This window comes from Chlorocebus sabaeus, chromosome 1 (genome assembly GCF_047675955.1).
Source record: "Chlorocebus sabaeus isolate Y175 chromosome 1, mChlSab1.0.hap1, whole genome shotgun sequence".
Classification (NCBI taxonomy): domain Eukaryota; kingdom Metazoa; phylum Chordata; class Mammalia; order Primates; family Cercopithecidae; genus Chlorocebus; species Chlorocebus sabaeus.
Window position 1 is genome coordinate 33,760,204 of NC_132904.1, and position 22,215 is coordinate 33,782,418.

Sequence of the window (22,215 nt, forward strand, 5' to 3'; positions counted from 1 at the left end):
TGTATGTATGTTTTCATTTTTCATAGGTATATAACTAGGAGTGGAATTGCTGGGCCATATGAAAACTCCATGTTTAACATTTTGAGGACTAGCCAAGCTGTTTCCCCTTCACGTTCTTGCCAACTCTTGTTATTCTCTGTCATTTTGATTTTGTTATTCTTTGTCATCCTAGTGGGTAAAAAGTATTATCTTATTGAGGTTTTGATTTGTATTTTTCTGATCACTAGTGATGTTGATTATCTTTTTTTAGCAAATTGTTTATCTTCTTTGGAGAAATGTCTACTCAGATCCTTTACTTGTATTTTCATTGGATTATTTGTCTTTTCATTAGTGAGTATAAGAGTTCTTTATATATTCCAGATATACATCCCTTATCTGACATATAATCTGAAAATATTTTGTCTCATTCTGTAGGTTTTTTTTTTTTACTTTCTTCACAGCATTGTTTGTAACACAATTTTTTAGTAGTACAATTTATTTTTCTTTTGCCACTTGTGCTTTTCTTGGAACCCCTTACATTAAAATAAGACTTTATATTTTAGAGCAGTTTTAGATTCACAGCAAAATTAAGCATAAAGTAAGACAGTTCCCATATATCCTTTACCCCCACAAATGCACATCCTCCCCTAGTATCTTCATCTTGCACCAGAGTGGTACATTTATTATAATTGGTGAACCTACACTGACACATCATCATCAAAGTCTACAGTTTACATTAGGGCTCACTTTTGGTGCTGCACATTCTATGGGTTTGAACTAATGTACAATGACATGTAACCACCATTATAGTATTATACAGATTAGTTTAACAGTCCTAAAAACCCTCTGTGCTCCACCTATTCAGTCCTCACTGGCAACCACTGATCTTTTTACTGTCTCCATAGTTGTAGCCTTTTCAGATTGACTCTTGCACTTAGTAATATGCATTTAAGGGTTTGGAATGCCTCACATTTTAAACATGCATGTTTACATTACATCTTCTAACAAAGTTTAAAGTTATTTAGTATCTATTTTTCCAGAACAATGTAAGGACCTTAGTGCCGTTTTATCTGCTGAACACTTCCTCATGATTTTTGTTTTTTAGAATTACTCCACACTTTAAAAAGTGCAGTAAGGAGTTTATATTATAATTGAAGGAACATATTTAGGCTTGACAGACTATTAATCAATCTGGATGACACTGATGTGTTGCGGGAAGTCAGAGACCCCAAACCGAGGGACCAGCTGGAGCCACGGCAGAGGAACATGAATTGTGAAAATTTCATGGACATTTATCAGCTCCCAAATAATACTTTTATAATTTCTTATGCCTGTCTTTACTTTAATCTCTTAATCCTGTTTTCTTCATAAGCTGAGGATGTACGTCACCTCAGGACCACTGTGATAATTGTGTTAACTGTACAAATTGATTGTAAAACGTGTGTTCGAACAATATGAAATCAGTGTACCTTGATAAAGAACAGAATAACAGCGATTTTTAGGGAACAAGGGAAGATAACCATAAGGTCTGACTGCCTGCGGGATTGGGCAAAAAGAGCCATATTTTTCTTCTTGCAGAGAGCCTATAAATGGATGTGCAAGTAGGAGAGATATCGATAAATTCTTTTCCTAGCAAGGAATATTAATATTAATACCCTGGGAAAGGAATGCATTCCTTGGGGGAGGTGTGTAAATGGCTGCTGTGGGAGTGTCTGTCCTATGCAGTTGAGATAAGGACTAAAATACGCCCTGGTCTCCTGCAGTACCCTCAGGCTTATTAGGGTAGGGAAAAACTCTGCCCTGGTAAATTTGTGGTCAAACCGGTTATCTGCTCTCAAACCCTGTTGTCTGTTGTTTAAGATGTTTATCAAGACAATATGTGCACAGCTGGACATAGACCCTTATCAGTAGTTCTGCTTTGCCGTTGTCCTGTTCCCTCAGAAGCATGTGATCTTTGTTCTGCTTTTTGCCCTTTGAAGCATGTGATTTTTGCACCTACTCCCTGTTTTACACCCCCTCCCCTTTTGAAGCCCTTAGTAAAAAACTTGCTGGTTTGAGCCTCAGGTGGGCATCACAGTCCTACTGATATGTGATGTCACCCCCGGTGGCCCAGCTGTAGAATTCCTGTCTTTGTACTCTTTCTCTTTATTTCTTAGCCAGCCGACACTTATGGAAAATAGAAAGAACCTACATTGAAATATTGGGAGTGGGTTCCCTTGGTACTGAAGCATGTTGCTTAAATTCCCTGTGTCTGCTTCCTCATCTTTAAAATGGGCACAATAATAGTACCCATTGCAAAGTGCTGTTGCAAGGATTAAAATGCAAATTTGTTGTTATGTAGGAAGTTACTTCCATGCAAGGGTAGCCTCCAAGTGTATTACTTGGTAAGCTAGGCTAGAGCTCATGGTACACAAAAGTGCACAGAACAAATTAAAATATTCACATCATGACATATTAGATCAATTTAAAACATAAAACAAAATGTAAAGGAAGAGAGATGGGCCAGATTAACATAATCAAAATATTACACAAGATTCATATTAGCCTGAATCTGGTATACAGTAATTACATATCTCCCCTTTATGCTACATTACTCTTTCCTGCTGCTAGTGTAGTTACAAGAACCAGAATGAAAACTTGACCTGGGAGCCCAACAAATAAAAGATGCCTGGGCCAATGACACACACTTGTTCCATGAGGGCTGTGTGTGAGTCACTTGACCAGTAGCTGTGCTCCCCAGTTAGCCTGATGAGCAGTGATGGATTTTATCCTTCATAAGATCCCAAATGAGAGCCAGCAATGGATGGCTAATTAAAGACCTCATGATTATCGTGAGCCTCATGTGCTTCATTTGTATTTAGTATATCATAAATATTTTTTGCTTTGTTGGTTATTTGGTGAGTCATGAATATTAAATGTCTATTTTGTCTTTCGAGCCTTTTCTATGTTCGTAGACATTTGCTCTACTTTGTGTCTGACATTTCTCAGGTTACTATCTTATATATGCTTAATGCAGCTATTTCATTCATTCAATTTGTTTTCTTGTCTTCTAGAGCAGAATTGAATACTTCCAAACAATACAGCAACTACACAATTACATATATGTGTTGTGTATACAATAATACCTTGTATATAGAATAACTCAATAAATTTAGCTATTACTATTAATGTATAAGATTGTTTTACTGTTTTAATCTTATCTAAGGGCAAAAATTAGCTATCTAGCTAAACTTAATCAGATTAAACAATTATTTAGAAATGTTAATATTAAAGTCATTTCACTTGATTTTGTTATGAAGTTGAGAATAAAGTACAAAGTTTATTAGCCAGACCTTTTTATTTTTAATCAAGTTTATCCTCCCCTCTTTCCAGTTGGATGGATTTTTGGCTACTGTTTATAAGGCTGATACTACTTGTTATTTTTTTCCTTTCTTACAGGCTTATCCTCAGTTTGTTCTGACCTACCTAGAGGAGCTAAATGCACAAGTAGATGTGACCCAGACAGAGAATCACTTTCACCATGGTGCCTGGACCACAGCTCATCAGGAACATGGCAGAAACTTAGAAGAGGTCAGTGTAGTGAGCCAGAGGCAAGACAGACATAGCTCTCTAAAATGTATTTTGAAAAGAGAAAAAATTTTCAAGTTGTTTTTGGGAGGCAAGCACAAATTAATAATAATTAATAATAATTAATGTTATGGATAGTTTAAACTAATACACATAATATGGAATCTATATGCACATTTATATTTATATAAACATATATGTTTATATAAACATTGTATTAAACAGATGGCGATACCCTTTTTTCTTAGGATTTCCTTCTTTTGGCCACGTACAAAGGACTTATGTGTTGTAGAAACACTGAAGGAACCATGAAAACTGCAGTGTTATATTTTTGGTATGTACAGTTTAGATATTTCCACTCAATGAAAATTAGCTACTTTATTCCTATATTTCATTTATTAGGTTCTGCAAGAAAGTGCCAGCAACCCTGGTCTGAAGCAACTGCCAGAACCCTCAGACACCCATTTAATGCCAGAAGGTTCTCTTGAGGAGATAGGGCAGCTGACGGTAGCACTGGTGAGGAAACTGGAAGAGAAACATCCTAAGGCTTCTGCTCAGAGGTAAGGTACTGACAGAACTGAGCTTTATTGCTCAATGACATTCGATGTTTTCCTTCAGTTTCATGTAAGATTGATTTCTTGAAGATTATTGAAATATCTCAAAAGCCCGTTGGCTTTCAAGCATAGTAGTTTTTGGGTCATATTTGATGAAGAAAGGTGACATTTATGTGTATTTTGTTGAAGATTGATGTACTGTATGTTATTGTTTATTATTATACTTAGGATGGGTTGCTGTCCTGGGATTTCACTAAAATACTCTGAAATATCTATCATTAACACAATTAAGCTAAGGCACTACAGACCATATATCCAATTGTTAAAATACCAAGATATGTTGAAGAAGATTATTCCATGGGCAATCCTTTTTATTTTCCATGAGAATATTATATTTGGACTCAAGGTTAAGTGCACAAAAGATAGTCTTAACCAGTGATAACAAATCAACCCTGTTTCCCTTCCTAGAATAAAAATAACATCACAGATATTGCTAACCAATTGAAAAATTATCCTTGGTTAAGAAATGGAAACAATTTCTCTGATCCTCTTTATTTAATTGGAAACTAAAGTTCATTATTATTATTTTGTTGGGGTTGATGTTGCAAATCATAAACTGACTTTATAAATTGTAATTTTAATCTAAAACTGTTTGAAATTACTGTTGACTGAAATACTCTTAAAGGAGTAATATAGTTCTTACCATATTCACTAAAGTTTAAGGAAATTCCTAAATTTATTTTATTTCATTAATTAATTTATTTATTGTAAAAATGGGGTCTAGCTATATTGCCCAGGCTGGTCTTGAACTCCTGACCTCAAGCAATCCTCCCACTTCGCTCTCCCAAAGTGGTGGGATTATCAGCATGAGCCATCACACCCAGCCTTCCTAAATTTAAACACATGAACTGTAGATAGAAATGTCACTTGCATGAAAAGAGACAAAAAACTTTTATTTCAATTAAAAGCTATTTTGTATTACTAAATTACATATTCCACCTGGAATTTTGACAGGAGGGGAACTTTTTTCTGATAGATAGCAGAAGTGACTCTCCCAAGTTATTATTTATTATTTAAACATTAAGTCTTTTGTACTTGTTGTTTTGAAGATAGAACACAAAGTAACAAATTTAGTACCTTGCTGTATCATAATATGGGGTGTCAGAACAGTACAGAAATTTAGATTCCAGGTATTCTTTTTCCTGCTAGTTATTTTTTAATCACATACAAGATTCTCAACTCCCTGATGCTCCATCTACAACAGGACCATAGGCTGAGCAGCCATATAGCCAAGCCCCTCTCCACTATTCTCACATCACTAGAATGTAAGTCCCTTGGGGAAAGTCCTTGTCTGATGTTTTCATCTAAAATAGGAACTCAGGAAACACTGGGACACTTGAGAACTCGTAATACTGCTCTATGAGGCTGTTTATGGCCTCTTTAGACTTATTTGGCAGCCATTTCTACTCAGCCATTTTTGAGGGAATGCTTGCGCTTGTCATTATCTTGGGATCTTCTTATCTTGGGTTTTCATCCTTATCCTGGGCTCTACTCAAGAAAGAGGCACAGTTTACTTCTGCTCTCAGATTCCTGAAACATACATGGGGTTTGTGTATTTGCCCCATGCTCTACCTGGCCCTCATGATAACTCACCTGCTTTGCCTATTTCACCCTTCCCATGCTTAAAAATTATAGGGCACTGGGTAGCTTAGGGATTTGGCTTTTGCATTCTGTTGTTGCTTCTTCCCTGAGGCAATGCAATCTGATGACTGCACTTTGGAAGAAAGGAATATAGTATTAGAAAAAGTGAGGCCAAAAAAGACAGGGCAGTTAATGTCAGCTGCCATACCACAAGACCTGTCTGAGGTTGTTAGAATTAACTGAGATGTCTAAGTTTCCAGAAAAGTAGTAAGCATTCAAGTGTTAGTTGTGAAAATGTTCTGAAAACAAGCAGAGATAGAAAAGAATTTTTAATAGGGGTTTTACTTAGATTTATGCTGTTTTAGTCAATAGGAATTGACTAGTGAATCTGTTTGGGATTTGATTTCATAAGAAATCTTCCAGAGGCTGTTTCTTAGTGTGCATTCCTCAGGGTTTATGTGATAGGCTCCAGCAACTCTTCCTGTCTCCTTCTTCTTCTTTTTTTTTTTTTTTTCTTGAGGCGGGGATTTATCTACATTCTTCCCCCTCTGCCTCCACAATTTACCACAGTAGATGTAATTTCAGTTTCTTTACCTCTTAAAACACACACACACGCACACACACGCACCCACAGTCTAAAATAATCACTGAAAAGTAGGCATAGAAGTGTGCTTCTATCCTTGCTTCGATAAAATAAGTTGTGTGTACATTGAATTCTAAGTTTGGTCCAAAGTAAAGTAAATGCCATATTCTGGCATTAAGTGTCTGGAATGTGTTTGTTTACATTAGTTTATCCAAAGGAGTCCTTTACTCTTATTTAAATGGAATAGGGGGTGGAGAAGGACTGGGACAGCCAACAAAGCATGCTGACCCAGCTTGTCACCCAGTGACCTGTGAGAAGGAAATAATGAACTGTGAGTAGCTGTCATCTTAACTGTTTCTGACAGTTTGCCTTTGGGCACATCTGTGTTAGTTGCATTGGAAAGGCCTTTGTTCTTTTCCCACTAGTGACTTTGTGGAGTGCTGAGGGGTTTGCTAGCTACTGTACTCCTAACCAGCCCTTCCTTCCCAGGGAAGCGAGCAGCTGCCAGGGATCGCACTGACATTTCTCTTCATGACTCAACTTGGCATGGACTTCATTCTTTTAAAAGAAAACATCGATTTAAAAACCATTTGATTTTTTTTTTCAATTAAAATGTACTTTAATATCTCATGAGCTTTGGAACTAATAAAAAAGCAATTTATAAAAATGAATTTAGTATTATCCTAATTTTACATAGACAAATACCTCACCAAATGGGCGAGGAAATAAAAAGAAAATAAAATGAAGAAAATAAAACAAATTATTGAAAGTTTTTACTGCTTTTTAAAATATTTAGTTATTTTCCAAATTTTAATAGTTAAATGTTTGCATTAGGACAAAAATCAATACAAGTTATGAAAAACATTTTAAATGTAGACACTTGATACTTTGCTATTAAGAATATTTGGACTAAAATTGATAATTGTCACGTTACATTTTGTTTCACATTTTCCACTGATATTTTAAAAATAAACTTTTATCTAAAAATATAAACTTTAAAATATTGCAGTATTTAAATTTTAAAGTCTATCTTGTACATAAAATTATTGTAATCACTAGGAGATATGATTTGATAAGAAACAGGTGTTTCTGTCCCTCGGTTTTCTGAAGTGTAACTACCATTTCAATGGTAACAAAGGCAGGATATTTTGAATAATGCATATCATGCCCTAAGATAATTTTTTACATTAAAATCAAAGCTTCATTTATAAAATATAATTCCTGAGTCAGTTTTAAAGCCTTATTTACATTTTTACAATTGCTGTAAAGTCAGTTCTTCTGCTATAATTATGTCTAGCTACAACTGGCATGAAATAAAATTGACCGTTTGGTTCTCAATTTATTATGTTTACCATTTTAGGAGAATATAAATTCAAACTCTACTGCATTGGTCAATTTTTATAAGGCCCTCTTTTCCCCTGATAAAATAGAAGAAATGAAGCTTGAAAGAAGTGACATGCTTTTTTCTTATTCAAGGTTCTTTTCTCTTAGTAACAGATTTGAGATGCACTAGCTAAAGGAACTATTATAGTCTCCTGCTTTTCAAAGAAAGGCAAATCAATAGCAATGGGAAACTCTTTAAGCAGACAAATAATGATCATGTCTGTATAATTATAAACTGTAAAAACCCACATATTAAAAATTGAATTACATTCTAATTTTCTTGAGTATACAGTAGCATAAGAGTGCTATATTAAATCATTTATGTAGCTTTGCATATAGTTGGTGTTAATTTGTAACTGTCTTACTTGCTTTGAACTTTCTCCTCCTTCTGTTAAGTAAATATTAACACAATTTTTGTAGAACTAGTGAACTCACAGGTCAGTTTTGACAATATTCAGACTGTCTTTTTAAGAAAAGTGAATTGTTTAAATTGCCACAGCTCCATGTCTTATTTCTAGAACTATTACAATAAAGGTAAATGTTAATATAATAATTGCTTTTGATAGTCACTAAATCCAATTATACTTTCTAGGAATAAAATCCCATGTTTTATTACGTTACTTTTCTTAGCTATTGAAGATACTCAGCTTTAAGCATTTGCCTTTAGCTCCTTTATGCTATATTTGGAAGTATGGCATTATATTTAAGAACATGAAATTATTGTGTGTTTCAAGATTGTGAAGATATAATTTTGTTTTTTGATTAGAAAAGTCAAATATCCTGATATTGGCTGATACCGTTGCCTATTTAGGTTTTAGTATATTTTAAAAATTAATTCCTGTATGTTGTCTGTGAATTAAAATAAAGTGAACAAATAATATAATTGCACCTGTTTCTTTGAAACAAAGTCAAAAATCAAACATTCTAAAAGATTAGGCTTATATGTCTATAAATGTACGTTAATGCAGAAATTCTCAAAGATTTTCAAGTAAGCATTTTATGATGATTTTTTGTTTTTATTTGCTGCTGTGGGGTACCCAAACCTTCAACTATGCCACATAGTTTTCATTTCAACAATGTACTATTTATTTTTCTGTTCTATTCAGTTTTGTCTATAGAACTGTTTAAGGCATGAATGCGAAGCTCTACTCTTATCTTCTTCAAACTTGTAGCCCCCAAACTAGAGTGTCTAGTATTATAATAGTGAAAATAGTAGGTAATGATTTCTGGATTGGATAATATGGATGGGAAGAAAGGAGACAGGTGGTAGAGATAATAAATTACATTTAGGTGGACTTGGATGAGACCAGAGTGCAAGCTGTCAAAATGATCTATAGATTAGCTTCCTAACTTGTCTATCTCTTTCAACCCTTGTCCTCCTACAATTTATTCTCCAGTTAAGGGCCAGAATGACCCTTTTATATTCATAAGTCAGATCATGGGGATCCTCAGTTTCAAATCTTTCAATGGCTTCTTATTTTCTCTAGAGTGAAACCAAAGTCTCTATGCTAAATATCCCACTTTACCAGTCCCATTGTGTCTCTGCCCACCATTTCCCTCCCTTCCTCTGCTCTAGTCAACCTGGCTTCATGGCCTTTTCTGAGATACAATGCATACATGCTTGTCATTCTCTTTCCCTGCTTTATTTTTCTTCAAGGTACTTATTGCTACCTGTCATATACATATATATTTACTGTCTGAATTGCCCAATTAGAATGTAAGCTTCACTTCAGCAGGAAGTGTTTTCTTTACATCTGTACCTCCAGGGCCAGAACATACCCAGTACATGGTAAGTACTCAATACAAAGTTGCTGAATGAATGAACAAAGAAATGAATGAAGGGGTATGATTAATGGAATTAAGAAAATGGAGAGAGCAAATAGTCTGAGCTTTCACATGTACATTTCAAGACCATCCTGTCTGCCAGCCAACCATAGCCCTATGATCTACTCGTGTGTCAATCCAAAACTGAGCCCAACTATTCCAATGGCTTTCTAGCTGAGTCAATGTCACCTATATATTCTATCCTTTTTTGATGCACAAATATTTATTGAGCATGTTCTATGTTCTAACCACTATTTTATGGTATCCTAGGCACTGGGGATTCAGTATGGAGAAGACAGGTACACTTTCTGGCCTCACAGAGCTGTCCCCTCGCAGAGCTGTCTGCACACAATCTAACAGGGAAGAGAGATATTAAACAAGTCATTATGATAAAAGAGCGTAATGGGTGTCACTGTAGGGAGAAGGTAGTTCATCCTGAACACTCCTCCCTGGTGATATGCTTTTGAAGTACTACTTTGAATATTATACTCATGAACTTATAATTCTTCAGAGTTTACTCATTCCCTTAGTGAAATTAAGCATTAACTGTCAGACCCACTATATTGAAGTCTCAGGATCTCCATGTACTTGATAGACCCAAGCTGATAGTACTTGGCCCATGCTAGTTTGCTTGTCTCAAACACCCCTGTTTCCTTTTATCTACCTAAAGCCTTACCCTCTGTATGGCCCATCTTCATTGATTTTTTTCTCAGCTTTTCTTCTCATGATGTATACATTTAAGGATACAAATTTACTTTGAAGCATGGCTTTAGCTTCATTGCACTCATTTTGCTATTTTATATTTTCATTATCATTTCCATTGTATTATATTGTTTGATCCATGAAGTATTTAGGATATTTCTTAATTTCCAAATATATGAAATATTTCAGCTTTGTATTATTGACTTCTAGATTAATTTCACGGTGGTTGGAAAACATTTTTGATATGATTTTAATTCTGATATTTGTTGAGATTTCTTTTTCTCTTTCTTTTCTTTCTCTCTTTCTCTCTCTCTCTTTCTTTCTTTTTTGATAGAATCTTGCTCTGTTGCCCTGGCTGGAGTGCAGTGGTGCCATCTCAGCTCACTGCAACCTCCGCCTCCCAAGTTCAAGATATTCTTGTGCCTCAACCTCCTGAATAGCTGGATTATAGGCATGCACCACCCTGCCTGGCTAATTTTTGTGTTTTTAGTAGAGACAGAGTTTTCTCCATGTTGGCCAGGCTGATCTCGTGCTTCTGACCTCAAGAGATCCACCTGCCTTGGCCTCCCAAAGTACTAGAATTACAGGTATGCATCACTGCACCCAGCCTAAAATTTGTTGAGATTTCTTTATGGCCCATCTACCATATGCACATTTTTCATAAGTGATACATGTATACTTGAGAAAATACATATTCTGAAGTTTGGGGGTACAGTGTTCTGTACATTTTAATTAGATTAAGTTTGATAAATGTATTTTCAGATCTTGTATATACTTAACTGATATTTTGTCTGCTTGTTACATTATTTACTGAAAGATGTATGGTTAAAATTCTCCACAAATTGTGGATTTTTCTATTTTTCCTTTGAGTTTTATGAATTTTTCTTTTCTATAATTTGAGATTATTAGGTACATACAATTTTAGAATTGTTTTATCTTTCTGGTCAATTAAACCTTATGTTATTATAAAATACCCTCAAATGCTTTCTCCCTTTTTAAAGTTTACTTTGTCTCATATTAAATATAGTGGTCCCAGCTTTTTGGTCAGTGTTTGCATGATTTATTTTGATGTCCTTTTACTTTTAAACTTTATCTTTAATGCTGAGGGAGTGTTTTGTATGAAAAAGTATTTTTTAGTGCAGTATTACAATCTCTGTCTTTTACTTGAAGTATTTAGTCCATTTATACCAATAATGTAATTACTGGTATTTTGGAATTTAAATCTAACATGTTATTATTTGATATCTCTGTGTTCCATTTATTCTGTGTCCTGTTTTTTCTCTTTTTTGGTCTCCTAAAATTTATTATTGTATGTTATTTAATTTCCTTTCTCCCAATTATCTTGGTAGTTAACTTTATTTTATTGTTATTTTTAGTGACTACTGTGGAGATTATACATGTTGCTTTGACTTACTAAAGCCTAATATAAATTAATGTTTTTACCATTTCACAAACAGTTCAAGAATCTTGGAACTCTTAATCTCCATATATGCACTTTCTGTCTAAATGCTGGCGTGTTTTAGTTCTATATGTATTTTTAAATTCTTTTAAAATATTTCCATAATTTATTAGGGTACAAGTGGTATTTGGTTACTTGAATAAGTTCTTTAGTGGTGATTTGTGAGATTTTGGTGCACCTGTCACCCGAGCAGTGTACACTGCACCATGTTTGTAGTCTTTTGTCCGTCGCCTCACTCCCATCCTTTCCCCCAAGTACCCAAAGTCCATTGTGTCATTCTTATGCCTTTGCATCATCATAGCTTAGCTCCCACATATCAGTGAGAACATACAATGTTTGGTTTTTCCATTCCTGAGTTACTTCACTTAGAATAATAGTCTCCAATCACATCCAGGTCACTGCAAATGCTGTTAATTCATTCCTTTTTTATGACTGAGTAACATTCCATCATATAAATATACCAAAGTTTATTTATCCATTCGTTGATTTATGGGCGTTTGGGTTGGTTCCATAATTCTGCAGTTGCAAATTGTGCTGCTATAAACATGCATGTGCAAGAATCTTTTTCGTATAATGACTTCTTTTCCTCTGGGTGGATATCCAGTAGTGCGATTGCTGGATCAAATGGTAGTTCTACTTTCAGATCTTAAGGAATCTCCACACTGTGAAAACAGTGGAAACACTATGGAAACATAGTGATTGTACTAGTTTACATTCCCACCAGCAGTGTAGAAGTGTTTCCTGTTCACTGCATCCATGCAAACATCTGTTTTTCGATTTTTTGATTATGGCCATTCTTGCAAGAGTAAGGTGGTATTGCATTGTGGTTTTGATTTGCATTTCCCTGATTATTAGTGGTGTGGAGCATTTTTTCATATGTTTGTTGACCATTTGTATGTCTTCTTTTGAGAATTGTCTGTTTAGGTCATTAGCCCACTTTTTGGTGAGATTGTTTTTTTCTTATTGATTTGAGTTTGTTGTAGATTCTGGATATTAATCTTTTGTCAGATGTATAGATTTTAAAGATTTTCTCCCACTCTGTGGGTTATCTGTTTACTCTGCTGACTGTTCCTTTTGCCATGCAAAAGCTCTTTAGTTTAATTAAGTCACAACTATTTATCTTTGTTTTTATTGCATTTGCTTTTGGGTTCTTGGTCATGAAATCCTTGCCTAAGCCAATGTCTAGAGGGTTTTTCTAATGTTATCTTCTAGAATTTTTATAGTTTCACATCTGAGATTTAAGTCTTTAAGCCATTTTGAGTTGATTTTTGTATAAGATAAGAGATAAGGATTCAGTTTTATTCTCCTGCTTGTGGCTAGCCACTTATCCCAGCACCATTTGCTGAAAAGGGTGTCCTTTCCCCACTTCATGTTTTTGTTTGCTTTGTCTAAGATCAGTTGGCTGTAAGTATTTGGGTTTATTTCTGGGTTCTCTATTCTGTTCCATTGGTCTATGTGCCTATTTTTACACTAGTACCATGCTGTTTTGGTGACTGTGGCCTTATAGTATAGTTTGAAGTCAGCGTGATGCCTCCAAATTTTTTCTTTTTGCTTAGTCTTGCTTTGGCTATACGGGCTCTTTTTTGTTTCCATATGAATTTTAGAACTGGCTTTTCTAATTCTGTGGATAATGGTGGTATTTTTATGGGGATTACATTGAATTTGTAGATTGCTTTTGGAAGTATGGTCATTTTCACAATTTCGATTCTACCCATCTATGAGCATGGGATGTGTTTCCATTTGTGTCATCTATGATTTATTTCAGCAGTGTTTTGTAGTTTTGCTTTTAGAGGTCTTTTGCCCCCTTGATTAGGTAAATTCCTAAGTTGTTTTTTGTTTTTTGTTTTTTCTTTCTTTTCGCAGCTATTGTAAAGGGGTTGAATTCTTGATTTGATTCTCTGCTTGGTCACTGTTGGTATGTAGAAGAGCTACTGATTTGTGTTCATTAATCTTGTATCTGGAAACTTTGCTGAATTCTTTTATTAGTCTTAGGAGATTTCTGGAGGAGTCCTTAGGGTTTTCAAGGTAAAACAATCATATCAGCAAACAGTGACAGTTTGACTTCCTCTTTACTGATTTGGATGTCCTTTATTTCTTTCTCTTGTCTGATTGCTCTGGCTAGGACTTCCAGTACTATGTTGAAGAGGAGTGGGGAGAATGGGCATCCTTGTCTCATTCCAGTTCTCAGATGGAATGTTTTCAACTTTTCCCCATTCAATATTATGTTGGCTGTGGGTTGTCATAGATGACTTCTATTACATTAAGGTATGTCCCTTATATGCCAATTTTGCTGAGAGTTTTAATCATAAAGTGATGCTGGATTTTGTTGAATGCTTTTTCTCCATCTATTGAGACGATCATGTGATTTTTGTTTTTAATTCTGTTTAAGTGGTGTATCATATTTTTTGACTTGTATATGTTAAACCGTCCCTGCATCCCTGGTATGAAACCCACTTGATCATGGTGTATTATCTTTTTGATATGTTGTTGGATTCAATTGGGTAGTATTTTGTTAAGGATTTTAGCATCTATGTTCATCAAGGATATTGGTCTATAGTTTTCTTTTTTGGTTATGTCCTTCCCTGGTTTTGGTATTAGGGTGATGCTGGCTTCATAGAATGAATTCAGGAGAGTTCCTTCTCTCTCCATCTTGTGGAATAGTGTCAAAAGGATTGGTACCAATTTTTCTTTGAATGTCTGGTAGAATTCTGCTGTGAATCCCTCTGGTGCTGGACTTTTTTTGTTGGTAAATTGAAACCATTTCAATCTTGCTGCTTGTTATTGGTCTATTCAGGGTATCTAATTCTTGCTGATTTAAGCTAGGAGGGTTGTATTTTTCCAGGAATTTATAAATCTCTTATAGGATTTCCGGTTTATGTGCACAAAGGTGTTCATAGTAGCCTTGGACAATCTTTCGTATTTCAGTGGTATCAGTTGTAATGTCTCCTGTTTTGTTTCTTAGTGAAGTTATTTGGATTTTCTCTCTCTTTTCTTGGTTAATCTTACTAATGGTCTATCCATTTTATTTATCTTCTCAAAGAACCAGCTTTTTGTTTCATTTATCTTTTTTAATTTTTTTTGTTTCCTTTTCATTTAGTTCTGCTCTGATCTTGGTTATTTCCTTTTTTGTGCTGGGTTTGGGTTTGGTTTGTTCTTGTTTCTCTAGTTCCTTGAAGTATAACCTTAGATTGTCTTTTTGTGCTCTTTCAGACTTTTTGGTGTAGGTGTTTAGGGCTATGAACTTTCCTCTTAGCACTGCCTTTGCTGTATTCCAGAGGTTTTAATAGGTTGTGCCACTATTGTTACTCAGGCCAAAGAATGTTTAAATTTCCATCTTGATTTCATTTTTGACCCAATGCTCATTCAGGAGCAGGTTATTTAATTTCCATGCATTTGCATGGAGTTGATTTCCATTTTTATTCCACTGTGGTTTTTGAGAGTGCTTGATGTAATTTCAATTTTCTTAAATTTATTGAGGCTCGTTTTATGGCCTATCACATGGTCTATCTTGGCGAAAGTTGCATGCACTGTTGAATAGAATGTGTATTCCGCGGTTGTTGGATGAAATGTTCTGTATATATCTGTTATATCTGTTAAGTCCATTTGTTCCAAGATAGAGTTTAAATCCATTGTTTTTTTTGTTGACTTTCTGTCTTGAAAACCTGTCTAGTGCTGTCAGTGGAGTATTGAAGTCCCCCACTGTTATTGTGTTGCTGTCTATCTCATTTCTTAGGACTCTTACTAATTGTTTTATAAATTTGGGAGCTCCAGTGTTAGGTGCATATATGTTTAGGATTGTGATATTTTCCTGTTGGACAAGGCCTTTTACCATTATATAATGTCCCTCTTTGTCTCTTTTAACTGCTGTTGCTTTAAAGTTTATTTTGTCTGATACAAGAATAGCTACCTCTGCTCACTTTTCATGTCCATTTGCATGAAATGCCTTTTTCTAACCCTTTACTTTATGTTTATGTGAGTTCTTATGTGGTCAGTGAGTCTCTTGAAGGCAGCAGATAGTAGATTGGTGAGTTCTTATCCATTTTGTGGTTCTGTATGTTTCAAGTGGAGCATTTCGGCCATTTACTTTCAATGTTAGTATTTACATTCAATTTTAGTATTTAAATGTGATGTACCATTGCTTTCATCATGCTCATTGTTGCCTGTGTAATTTTTTTTTGTTTGTTTTTTGTTTTTGCTTTTTAACTTGTATTTTTGTTTCATACATCCTATGTGATTTATGCATTAAAGGTGTTCTGTTTTGATGTGTTTCCAGGATTTGTTTCAAGATTTAGAGCTCCTTTTACAAGTTATTTTAGTGGACGTTGGTAATGGCGAATTCTCTCAGCATTTGTTTGTCTGAAAATGACTGTATCTTTTCTTCATATATGATGCTTAGTTTTTCTGGATACAAAATTCTTGGCTAATAACTGTTTTGTTTGAGCAGGCTGAAGATAGGTCCCCAATCCCTTCTAGCTTGTAGGATTTCTGCTGAGAAATCTCCTGTTAATTTGATAGGTTTTCCCTTATAGGTTACCTGGTGCTTCTGTCTCACAGCTCTTAAGATTCTTTCCTTCATCTTAACTTTGGATAACCTGATGACAGTGTGCCTGGGCAAAGATCTTTTGGCCATGACTTTCCCACGTGTTCTTTGTGCTTCTTGTATTTAGCTGTCTAGGTCTCTCACAAGACTGGGGAAGTTTTCCTTGATTATTCCCCCAAATATGTTTTCCAGGCTTTTATAATTCTCTTCTTCCTCAGGTACACCAATTATTCTTAGGTTTGGTTGTTTAACATAATCCCAGACTTCTTGGAGGCTTTATTCGTGTTTTCTTATTCTTTTTTTCTTTGCCTTTGTTGGGTTGTTAATTTGAAGAACTTGTCTTTGAGCTCTGAATTTCCTTCTTCTACTTGTTCAATTCTGTTGCTGAGATTTTCCAGAGCATTTTGCATTTCTAAAAGTGTGTCCAAAGGTTACTGAATTTGATTATTTTTTCTTTAAGATATCTATTTCCATGAATATATCTCCCTTCACTTTGTGTATCATTTTTGGATTTCCTTGGATTGGGCTTTGCCTTTCTCTAGTCCCTCCCTGATTAGCTTAACAACTAGCCTCTAAATTCTTTTTCAGGTAAATCAGGGATTTCTTCCTGGTTTGGATCCATTGCTGGTGAACTAGTGATTTTTTGGGGGTGGTTGTAGAGCCTAGTTTTGTCGTATTATCAGCGTTGGTTTTCTGCTTTCTTCTCATTTATGTAGGCTCTGTCAGAGGGAAGGTCTAGGGCTGAAGGCTGTTGTTCAGATTCTTTTGTCCCACAGGGTGTTCCCCACTTTTCCTATAGATGTGGCTTCCTATGAGCTGAACTGCAGTGATTGTTGTCTCTCTTCTGGGTCTAGTGAACCAGTCAGTCTTCTCGGCTCCAGGCTGGTACTAGGGGTTGTCTGCACATAGTTCTGTGATGTGAATCATCTATAGGTCTCTCAGCCGAGGATACCAGCACCTGTTCTGGTGGAGTTGGCAGCAGGTGCAGTGGACTCCGTGAGGGTTCTTAGCTTTGGTGGTTTAATGCCCTATTTTTGTGCTGGTTGGTCTCCTGCCAGGACGTGGTGCTTTCCAGAAAACATCAGCTGTAGTAGTGTGGAGAGTGACTGGCGATGGGTGGGACCCTAGAACTTCCAAGATTATATGCCCTTTGTCTTCCACTATCAGGGTAGATAGGGAAGGAGTATCAGGTGGGGGCAGGGGTAGGTGTGTCTGAGCTCAGACTCTCCTTGACCAGGTGTTGCTGCAGCTGTTGTAGGGCATGGGGGTGAGATTCCCAGGTAACTGGAGTTGTGTGCCTAGGAGGATTATGGCTGACTCTGCTGAGTCATGCAGGTTGTCAGGGAAGTGGAGGAAAGCTGGCAGTCATAGGCCTCACCCAGCTCCCATGCAAACTGAAGGGCCCGTCCCATTCCCACTGTGCCCACCCCCAACAGCCCTGAGTCTGTTTTCAGGTGAGGGAGAGATGGACTTGAAATTTTGCCTGAGGCTATCCGCCTCCCAGCTGTGAGAGAAAAGGGCTTTAGTTCTTCCCCTACCTGTGAAGTCTGCAAGCCAGATTCCGGCCCTCCCTGGAGTTCTGGCCAGGAGGCTTCTCGCCCTGTTCAAATTGTTACAAAGTTCAGCTAGAGATTTCCTTCTTCCTGTGAAGTTTTACCCCTTGCTCCTCTGGCCACCCTCCCAATGGATTCCTGTGGTGCCAGGCAGGAATGGCTGCTTGGGGAGCCAGCAAGCTCCCAGGGCCTTTCTGCTGCTTCCTGTACCTCTGTATTTCACTCAGCTCTCTAACTTGACTCAGCTCCAAGTAAAGTTGGAAACTTCTCCCGCAAACAGACCTTCAGCTTCTCCACTGAACGTGTGTGTTTGGGAGAGGAGGGTCTCACTTTCCCACTTCTGCATTTGAGGCACTCACAGTATTTGAGGTGTCTCTTGGGTCCTGCAGGAGCAGTCCACTTCCTTCAGAGGGTCTGTGGGTCCTCTTGGGATTGCTGGTTTGTTCATGCAGTCAACCTGGAGCTAAAATTCACAGTGCTAACCTCCTCATGCTGCTGTGTCCAGAGCTGCAATCTAGTCTTGCCTCCCGTCCACCATGAACCCCTGAATCCCCCAAACATCTTTCATTCTTGTATAGAATGCATTTGTTCAGTCTCTGAATATTCATTAAGCACCTTCTTTCTGCCAGAAACTTTGTTGGACACTTGAAAATAAAAATGTATACAAAAAGCCCATGATTTTCATAAGTTCATAGTTTTACAAAATCTTTCCGTGTCATCACTAGTGAAAATCTGACTTGGGTTGGGCAAATTTATTGATCATGACGTTTGTTTGACTTCATTGCCTGTTAAGTTACCTTCTTTATTCCTTTCTATTTTATAAAGCTTATATAACTAAGCTGATCAAATAAGAGACCTGAATTTGTACTTTCTGACAGCATTTTATTTTCTTTGCACAAACAAAAGTCATTCATTTATATTTTTTATTGTTTTAAAACTGGAATACAGAATTAACCAAATTATGACATAGGCCATGTCTCAGAATTACTTTTACATTTTTAAAACAGAAATACCAAATATCAGTCTCTTATAATGAATGACCTCTTTAAATATTTCTAAACAATAAAGAAGTTTGATTTCAAATAAGTTAAGAATAATTGTTATATATAGCCATTTTAATTGCCCATCAGTGTATCTATTTTAATACAACTAATTGACAATCCTTTTAACTGACTTGTTATCTATATGTTTGTCATGACTCCATTCTTTTTTGACCAGAAGTCTCTAATTGGGCCTTTCTGTGAATTAGAGGCAAGAGGATCAGCTGAACAGACAGAACAATGTGCCAATATTCAAATGCCCACAAACAACGCAGGATGCATTTTCTAGATTTTAATTTGGTGAATTTTGTATCAGGATTTAAATTTTTAACTCCCATTGCTAAACTTTCTTCATCATGTTCTCTCCTATTCTATGATTGACTAATACTTGAAAGTCAATTCATAGTAATAGCTAATATGCATGAATTTCTCATTTTTATATTCACTCATTCATTTGATAAATGCTCGTTGAGTGCTTATTAAGAGAGATGGCATAACTTTCTAACTGGCATCTCTGAACTACAGTCAGATTAGTGTGGCTTCCAGTCCTAGTTCTCCTAAGTACTCACTATGTAATTTGGGGTAAGATATTTAACATTACTTAATTTCCTCAAATACAAAAGAGGGATAGTGATTATTGTGAAATTTAAATGAGATTATGAATATTAAAGTTGAGTCCAGTTCTTGGTACAGTAAATGTTCAGTATATGGCAGCTTGTATGACAATAATAATGTGCTATTGTTAGTATTAGTATAAAGTGCAAAATATTATAAAATGCAACAAATTCCTATCTTTAAAGAATCTGAAATATCTTTAAAGAATCTGAATTCCTGCCTTTAAAGAAGTTGTGCACTGCTAAATTTTAAATGTTATTTAACATTCAACTCAAAAAGTATTGTTTGATTTCGTATAGGATGTAGAGATTTGTACTGTATAGTATTAGAGTGATCTTTAAGTTAAAAAAAATCCCTTCGTCCTCAAGGAATTTAGCAACCTAAATATGAATATGCACAATGAAATAACTTAGTAGTGACAAACTATGGTCAGGCTATAAAAATGTGGTTTTAACCTCTGTGAGCAGAAGAAATTGAGTATATTAAGTCACCTCTATTACCAAGTTGGAGGATATAAATAAAAGTGAAAGTCTGCTCTTGAGGAAGTTGAAATGTAGTTGAATAGATAAGGTTAAAAACTTTAATGACTTTTATTGTTTCTTTTTTGCACGTTTATCACTAACTTTTGAAAAAACAAATGAACAGAGAAGGAAATATATACAATCTTGATTGTTATTTTTTCTCTCTCCCTTTTTATAAATATTTGGCTGTTGTAATTATATTTACAAAACTGAGGATATGCTGATTTTTTTTGTGTGTTCAACAGTGACAACACAATAACAGATATTAAGATTTTCTGTGAACATGTTTTCCTTACATTAAATATTTGACTACATCATCATCCTTCAGTGTGAACTTTAATTTGTGTAACTAATGTCATGTTATAGGACTTTAAGAGGTTTCCAATTCTTTTGCTTTTATAAAATAGATGACAATGAACAACAGATAGAAACTTGGAACACACGGTAGAGGTTAAATCATAACACTTAAATGGAATTTCCACACAGCAGTTTGTGAGGATATGCCATCTAACAAATGCCATGAGTGTGAGAAAGAATGGAGGCCTGTGTGTTTGGAAAACATTGTGGAAGAGAAGGGTCTGGAGCCAAAAGGAGGATAGTTGGGATTGGTTTTGTTTGAAAGGAAAGAAAAGGACATTTCATGAAGGTGAAAGAGTCTGATTTCTTATTTATAAAATGATGGCTCCACTAACAATAATGCATAAACACATAAAGCTTTTTATTGTGAAAATTGCCATCCAGTTCTGCCAGTTTGAGAGTGGATCTTTTTATATGTGTCATATCTTATCAGAAACCTAAGATTTGTTTTAATTTCTATTTAAGTGAGCTCATATATCAAGTAGAAAGCTCTCATCACAAGGTACGTCATAATTTTCTAACTGATATAAGTTCCCTGGAAGCAACCGGAATATTTTTTTTCTCTTTTTCTACCCTTAATTTCACATATGGCATTTTTTTTTTCTTAATGAAGCCAGTGAACTCTTTGAGATTAATAGGACTCTTAATTTTGAAAGTTTTAAATTTTCTTTTTCAATGAATTTAACCTTGGCATAATTGAACCCATATCTGCCACTGGAAATATGACAGTATAAAATTTTTCATGTTTTGAAATCAGTTGAGAAAAAGATACCTTAGTGTTTATTTGGTACACATCATATATGGCTACTAAGATGCATGTATTCTCTGAATATGACCGAGGACATTGGGTAGCACTCCATATTAACAAACAGAAAGTCTTTTCCTATGAATGTTTAAACATGAATACTATTCAACATTAAGAAGGAATAAACTCTTGAGACACACAACAACTTGTATGAACCACAATGAAATTATGCTGAATGAAAAAAGCCAATTTCAAAAGGATGCACATTTTATGATTCCATTTATGTAACATTCATGAAATAACATAATTATAGAGATGGAGAACAGGTTAGTGGTTTCCAAGGGCAAGGGATGTGGATATAAATAAAGGGAATCTTGTGATAGAACAGTTGAATGTCTTGATTGTGACGTGTTACATCCGTGATGGAATTGCGTAGAGCTACACACACACACAAACACACACATGAGTGCATGCATAACTAGTGACATCTAAATAAACGCTATGGGTTGTACCAATGTCAATTTTTTAATATTGTACCATATTCATGTAAGGTATTACCACTGGAGAAGCTTGGGAAACTGGTTTGGGACTGCTCTGTATAACTGCGTATGAATCTATAATTACTTCAGAATAAAAAGGTTAAAAAAAGAAAAACATTTCCCAATTGGGCATATCCAGCACTGAGAACAGAGACTCCATGCAGTTGGAGAGCTCTGTGGAAAGGAAGTTACTTGACTGCACTTATGAGCTAATCTAGGTGGGTTCAATTCTCCTGAGAAGAAAAGTTTGTTAAAAAAAATTAAGAACAGTTATCCTGAACCTCTGAAAGAATGGTACCATTAGAACTAGAGAGCAAGTGTTTCTCTAAACTTATAGCAATTGTGTTAATGTTTTTTGAAAAGTCAGTTACAACGTAGCTACAAAACGAATTCCTGGTTCTAACAGCAGATGGAGGTATTTAGCATACTTCTAATAGGGAATTTTCTGCTAAGCTATTTAGAAGCCTATGTTGGAAGTCTGTTTCTCTGTAAGAGTAATAAAATAAGTAAGTCTAAGGCGAATTAAAAAAAAGGGAAAAGAAAGAAAAAATAGTGTCAAATTCAGTAAACTTGTGGGAGGGGGAGGACTTTGCCTTCTATCATGTGTAAGATA

The 22,215-nt window shown here is 35.5% G+C and overlaps 1 protein-coding gene across 3 annotated transcripts in view; it reads left to right on the forward strand.

Annotated features, from left to right (window-relative positions):
- DCDC1 (doublecortin domain containing 1) overlaps nt 1-22,215 on the forward strand; it is a 505,142-nt gene that overhangs the window by 293,799 nt on the left and 189,128 nt on the right. For all 3 annotated transcript variants that reach the window (XR_012093393.1, XM_008002854.3, XM_073017517.1), the window contains exons 20-21: nt 3,418-3,549; nt 3,949-4,106. Coding sequence is in view for 2 of the 3 variants with exons in the window: in XM_008002854.3 (XP_008001045.3) it covers nt 3,418-3,549; nt 3,949-4,106 (290 nt within the window). In the remaining variant the exon portion in view is untranslated. The remainder of the gene's footprint in view (nt 1-3,417; nt 3,550-3,948; nt 4,107-22,215) is intronic.